This window comes from Musca vetustissima, unplaced genomic scaffold (genome assembly GCF_032173495.1).
Source record: "Musca vetustissima isolate MV318-11 ecotype Yass unplaced genomic scaffold, APGP_CSIRO_Mvet_v1 utg68072, whole genome shotgun sequence".
NCBI classification, from domain to species: domain Eukaryota; kingdom Metazoa; phylum Arthropoda; class Insecta; order Diptera; family Muscidae; genus Musca; species Musca vetustissima.
Window position 1 is genome coordinate 4,514 of NW_026884598.1, and position 6,726 is coordinate 11,239.

At 34.6% G+C, this 6,726-nt stretch overlaps 2 protein-coding genes across 2 annotated transcripts; both read right to left on the reverse strand.

Annotated features, from left to right (window-relative positions):
- Positions 1–1,644: 1,644 nt before the first annotated feature.
- On the reverse strand, positions 1,645–2,403 carry LOC133331636 (neprilysin-11-like). Its single transcript, XM_061540017.1, has one exon. It carries the CDS (start codon positions 2,401–2,403, stop codon positions 1,645–1,647), a length of 759 nt encoding a protein of 252 aa, XP_061396001.1.
- A 2,126-nt stretch (positions 2,404–4,529) lies between these two features.
- LOC133331634 (kell blood group glycoprotein-like) lies at positions 4,530–5,509 on the reverse strand. The gene is made up of 2 exons (XM_061540015.1): positions 4,638–5,509; positions 4,530–4,533 (listed from the first exon to the last, which is right to left on the reverse strand). The coding sequence occupies exons 1-2, from the start codon at positions 5,507–5,509 to the stop codon at positions 4,530–4,532; spliced, it is 876 nt and encodes a 291-aa protein (XP_061395999.1).
- Between the last annotated feature and the right edge of the window lie 1,217 nt (positions 5,510–6,726).

Here is a 6,726-nt window from a genome sequence, read left to right on the forward strand (position 1 = left end):
ATGTCCAAAGTGGTGAAGGGTATCATATAGTCGGCCCCTTCCGAATTTACTACTTTTCCGTCCGTCTGTCTGTCCATGTTAAATTGTAAACAAAGTACAGGTCGCATTATTCGATAATAAATATAAGTATATATACGTATATATCCCATATATATTTTCGTCCGATTTAAGGTAAATGGTGCATCAAAGTCCCTAAATATCTTTCGATTTGCCCGAAATTTGGCACAACGTACTGAATTAAGCCTAGAATGATGTGTGCTAAGTTTCCAGAAAATCGGTTCAGATTTCGATATAGCTCCCATATATATTTTCAACCGATATAAGACAAATGGTGCACCAAAGTCCCTGTAAAACTTTCGATTTGCACGAAATTTGGCACAGCGTACTGAATTGAGCCTAGAATGATGTGTGCTAAGTTTCGTGAAAATCGGTTCAGATTTAGATATAACTCCCATATATATTTTCGTCCGAGTTAATGTAAATGGTGCACCAAAGACCTTATATAATCTTCGATTTGCACGAAAATTGGCATACTGAACTGAATTGAGTCTAGAATGATGTGTGCTATGTTTCGTGAAAATTGGTTCAGATTTCGATATAGCTCCCATATATATATTCGACATATAAAACTTTCGATTTGCACGAAATTTGGCACAGCGGCTGAATTGAGTCTAGAATGATGTGTGCTAAGTGAAGATCCGTTCAGATTTAGATATAGCTCCCATATATATTTTCGTCCGATTCCGTTCAGATTTAGATATAGCTCCCATATATATTTTCGTCCGATTTTACATAAATGGTGCACCAAACTCCTAAGGTTTGTCCGATAAACACGAAATATGGCACAACGTATCAAATTGAGACTTGAATGACGATATTGGGTTTTGTTGAAATGGCACAACGTATCAAATTGAGACTTGAATGACGATATTGGGTTTTGTTGAAATTGGTGCAGATCAGCCATAGCTTCCATATATATTTCGAACGGCGGCGTACCGAATGTTGTGTATCATTTTCGCTATGAATCATTTTCCAGAAATTTGTCCCTTGGTACGCAGGCGACTCTAAATCTGCCCGAATTTAATTAAATTTATCATAGGTTGCCGAAGACATTATTATGTTCCTTCGAGGGAACATTGACATACAATTGTAAGGATACATATGTACCATATACACAAGTGGTGAGGTTACTTTTGGTACGGAGATGTGCTATACAATGAGAACAAAAAATACCAAATTACAACCCCAATACCAAATATTGGGGCATACTGGTATATGGATGCTACCCTGAAGCTTGGGTCAATATTAAACATTTTTTTGTACAGATATGTGTTATTCAATGAGAACCCAAAATACCAAATTGTAGTAAACGATGCATCTAAAATTTTTTACATATTTCAAAATTAATTAGTATATATCAAATATATTGTTTAAATTCTAAATGTATCCCATTTGCTAATTTTTATCAAATATATTTTTAAATCTAAATGTATTCCATTTCTAATTTTTATCCAGTCTGTTTTTGAATATTTTTATTTTTTCTATAAAATATGCTTAAAATTAGGTACAAAAAGTTAAAGTTATAAAATTAAAAAAAAAAAAAATGCTAAACAAACATAAAAAGTAAATATTTTATTACAACATTTACCAAATTTCACATTTCTTTACGGAAGGATTCATTTTACTACTTATGGGACAATTATAGGCCTTGGCAAAATCTGCATTATTCGATACCAAACCCAAGACACGATATTTATCGATGGTATGTTCATCGGACAACTCTTCCCAGTAGTGGGCCTCTTTGTAGGACGAACACCATAGTTGTGCTGCACCCAAAAAGAATAACTGTTCCGGTGATAAATCTAAACCGGGCATTTGTTCCTCCTTCAGAAGATTTTCATTAGTTAAATCTGAATTTTTCGTCAATTCCTTCATGTAACGACGATAGGCCATAAAAGCCATTCTCAAACCACCACCATCGGCAATATTTTCATCTTTCGTCAAGTTGCCATTTATGTTGCGATTAATTTCCGGTATTGAATAATTTTGATAATGTTTAACATAACATTCGGAACGTTGTCCAAAGACTTTACCGGATTTTTCCGACCACCAATATATATTGTTACCAGCCCCATCATAGTTCGAGCCGATTGTATCGAAACCGTGAGTAAATTCATGACCCACCAGATAACCAAGGGTGCCATATTTCAAGGCATTTGGCCAGGCCTTGTGGAAGGCGGGAGGATGAAGAATACCAGCCGTAACATAAATGGCATTATCGATATTATAATAGAAAGCATTGACCTGCATACCCAATATTAAATCCAGAGGTTTCGTATCATTGGCAAGCTGTTCAAAGTGGAGGCCATTAAAACGTTTCATTGATTGCTTAAATTTCCGCATATTGAGGGCATTCCGTTCGTAATTGTTTTCTTCAAATTTCAGATTTTTCAATTCGCTCAACAGACGTTTGGTAATATCGGAATCTTCGTAACGTCCAATATATTCTCTCATAGCTGATTCTTTTTGCAGAGCAGCATCTCGTGTCGCCTCATCTAGCCAATCAGCTTCCGCCAGAATGGTGTGTAAACTTTGTCGTATATCTTTGATAATTTTCTCAACATCACTTCGCAGATCTTTGTTGAAGAAGACCTGAAAAAAATATTGACAGAATATTTGTTAAATACGGTATTCGAATTTTTAATAATATTTTTTGAGTGAAGTTTTTAAAAAATATTTTTAAAAATTTGATTTGTTAAAGAATATTTTTTCAAGGGCTTAGACATGGGGTGGATTTATTAAAGAATATATTTTCAAGGCCTTGGACAAGGCGTGGATTTTTTCAAGAATGTTTTCTCAAGGCGTGGATTTTTTCAAGAATGTTTTCTCAAGGTCTTAGAAATGTTTAAAGAATATTTTTTCAAGGCCTTAGACAAGGCGTGGATTTTTTAAAGAATATTTTTTCAAGGCCTTAGACAAGGCGTGGATTTTTAAAGAATATTTTTTCAAGGCCTTAGACAAGGCGTGGTTTTTTAAAGAATATTTTTTCAAGGCCTTAGACAAGGCGTGGATTTTTTAAAGAATATTTTTTTCAAGGCCTTAGACAAGGCGTGGATTTTTAAAGAATATTTTTTCAAGGCCTTAGACAAGGCGTGGATTTTTTAAAGAATATTTTTTCAAGGCCTTAGACAAGGCGTGGATTTTTAAAGAATATTTTTTCAAGGCCTTAGACAAGGCGTGGATTTTTTAAAGAATATTTTTTCAAGGCCTTAGACAAGGCGTGGATTTTTTAAAGAATATTTTTTCAAGGCCTTAGACAAGGCGTGGATTTTTTAAAGAATATTTTTTCAAGGCCTTAGACAAGGCGTGGATTTTTTAAAGAATATTTTTTCAAGGCCTTAGACAAGGCGTGGATTTTTTAAAGAATATTTTTTCAAGGCCTTAGACAAGGCGTGGATTTTTTAAAGAATATTTTTTCAAGGCCTTAGACAAGGCGTGGATTTTTTTAAAGAATATTTTTTCAAGGCCTTAGACAAGGCGTGGATTTTTTAAAGAATATTTTTTCAAGGCCTTAGACAAGGCGTGGATTTTTTCAAGTCCTTAGATTTTTTCAAGAATATTTTTTCAAGGCCTTAGACAAGGCGTTAATTTTTTCAAGTCCTTAGATTTTTTCAAGGCCTTAGACAAGGCGTTAATTTTTTCAAGTCCTTACATTTTTCAAGAATATTTTTTCAAGGCCTTAGACAAGGCGTTAATTTTTTCAAGTCCTTAGATTTTTTCAAGGCCTTAGACAAGGCGTTAATTTTTTCAAGTCCTTACATTTTTTCAAGAATATTTTTTCAAGGCCTTAGACAAGGAGTTAATTTTTTCAATTCCTTACATTTTTTCAAGAATATTTTTTCATGGCCTTAGACAAGGCGTGGATTTTTTAAAGAATATTTTTTCAAGGCATTAGACAAGGCGTGGATTTTTTAACGAATATTTTTACAAGGCGTGGATTTTCTCAAGGCGTGGATTTTTTCAATAATATTTTTTCAAGGCCTTAGACAAGGCGTAGATTTTTTTAAGAATATTTTTACAAGGCCTTTGTCAAGGCGTGGATTTTTTCAAGAATATTTTTTCAAGGTCTTAGACAAGGCGTGAATTTTTTCAACAATATTTTTTCAAGACCTTCAAGACCCCTGCAAGACCCCAGGCGTTGATGTTTTTAAGAATATTTTTTTAAGACCCTAGACCAAGCGTGGATTTTTACAAGAATTTTTTTTTCAAGGCCTAAGACAAGGCTTCATTTTTTTTAAGAATAGTTTTACGACGCCTTAGACAAGGCTTGAATTTTTTCAAGAATATTTTTTCAATGCTTTAGACTCACCTTCATATACAAATGATCGAAGAAATAATTCATTGTACGTTTTATCTGCGCGATACAAAAATCCTTTTGAAACTGGACATCCTTAAGGTGAGCATCAATATGATAGAGAAATTTCAATGCCAAATAATTAGCTACAGCCTCTTTACGTTCCGTACATAGCTTATCTAAATTATAATATAAATAGGTACATGGTTTCTCGTTTTCATCGAATAGCTCAGATTTTCCCATCCATGCTATTTGATTATAGACACGCCAATGTTGATCTAACTCCCCAGCAACATCGTCATCCATGTCCGCCGATAGGGCACTACATGTATATTCATTTTCATCGAATTCTTCGACAATATTTAAGGCAGCCTGTAGAAATTCAAATATTTCACTGATAATAGCCTCCCGCCGCTCTGCCGGCTCCACTTCGTAGGCCGTCAATATGTCATTCATTGTCTGCCAGTTGACTTTGTAGGCATTCGATGAACTATTCTTGATGTTATCATAGTGAAGTTCAATGTCAAAACCAAATTCGGGAATTTGAAAATACGGCGCGAATGGATACTGTGGTATTATTTCCTCTTTTATTAAATTACTGAGACCGTAATTGCCCATGTGAGCACTCATATTGAGCCAACTAAATTCTGAGGCATTCCACTGCGGTTGCACCGCTGGAAAGCCGCCAATTTTTTCAATGGCCTTTAAGTATTCTAGGGATTTTTTCATGGGAAATATTTCACTCTCTAGGCAATTGTTGTAGAATTTTTGTGCTGTCTTAAATTCTTCGGAATATTCTGGAGCGATATCATCTATGTTGGGCCATGTCAATATCATTTCAGCTAAGTCATCCAATTTGTAGTTTACATCCAACAGACTATTGCGTTTGTGTTCCGCCTGCCTTGGCGGTATCGTATTTTTCCAATTACCACAGGCATATTCATAGAAATCATCACATGGATCTATGGAATGGTTCATATACGTCAACATTTGAGCAGCATATTGTTGGCGATAATCTTTGTCTTTGTCGGCTATAGTATTGACGACATCATCAGCATTGTCAACGCTGTCGTTATCATGCAAGATTTCACTTTCGTTCAAATAGTAGAGGGAAAATAAGGTTGGCGGGGCAGATGTAGAGGTTGACGTTGACATTGGCTTTGTCCAACAGACAACCGAAATTCCCATAAAGATGAGCAAACCTAATATTCTATCCATTGTTGTGTTGAATTACCCCTAAAAGCGAGAGCAGACAGTTTAATTTTGAATTTTTGAAAGAAATAAATAAAACACGAGTAAAAAGCAATTGTAATCTGTTACACCATTTCCAATTTAAGTTGTTCATTATAGTTTCGATGACGGGTTGTATCTGTTCGATTTTCAAGTATTCAATAGTCACGTTATTTTTTTTTTTTAAATTCTTAGTTTGTTTCCTTCTGTATATAGCTTGGAGGTTTCCGTTTCTTATTAATCGAAATAATTTCCGACCAAATTTGCTGGTTATTATTTTTTTTTAAGTTCTTAGTTTGTTTAAAGATTTCTGACATGTTTTTAAACAGAGTTGGCTATGGTTTATAATTGGCTAGATATTCTTCCTACTAGAAACGACCGATATTGATCCAGTTTTCGTGGTAGCCTATATATTGTAATACTCCTTTAATTTGAGGATTTTGGATCCATATTCACACCGAACTGGTGGTTGAATAGGGTTATGGAATCGGGCGAAAATAAATGTGCTATCTAGATAGATATTTGAACCAATCGAAAACCCCCATAGACATACCATACTGAAATCAATGAAAACTTGCATGTCAAACGGGCAGGCTTGAACTCTTTTGTGCACCATTTGTAAGAAATCGAGTCAAATTATGTATGAAAGCTACATATAAAAACATGGACCTAATTGAGCAACCGTTGCATACATCATTTGTTTTTCGTTATCACTCTATATACAATTTAATACCCTCTGCCAGTTTTCATGTAAACCGAACAAACATAGGCCATTCGGTGCATCATTTACATAAAATCGAACGAAAATATATATGGGAGCTATATCAAAATCTGAACCGATTTCAACAAACCTTATTACACATACTTTTTTTCTCAAGTGCATTTGCATTCCAAAATTTTGCTCAATAGGACAAATATTGGGAGTTTGGCGTATCATTCACGAAAAATCGGACGAAACTATATCTGGGAGCTATATCTAAATATGAACAGATTTTAACAAAACTTCGGGGACATCAATTGGGACCTAATGCAGTACTCTGTGCAGAATTTTGTCCCAATCGAACAAATATTGGGAGTTTGGTGCATCACTAACAAAAAATGGGACGAAACTATATATACTATATCTAAATCTGAACCGATTT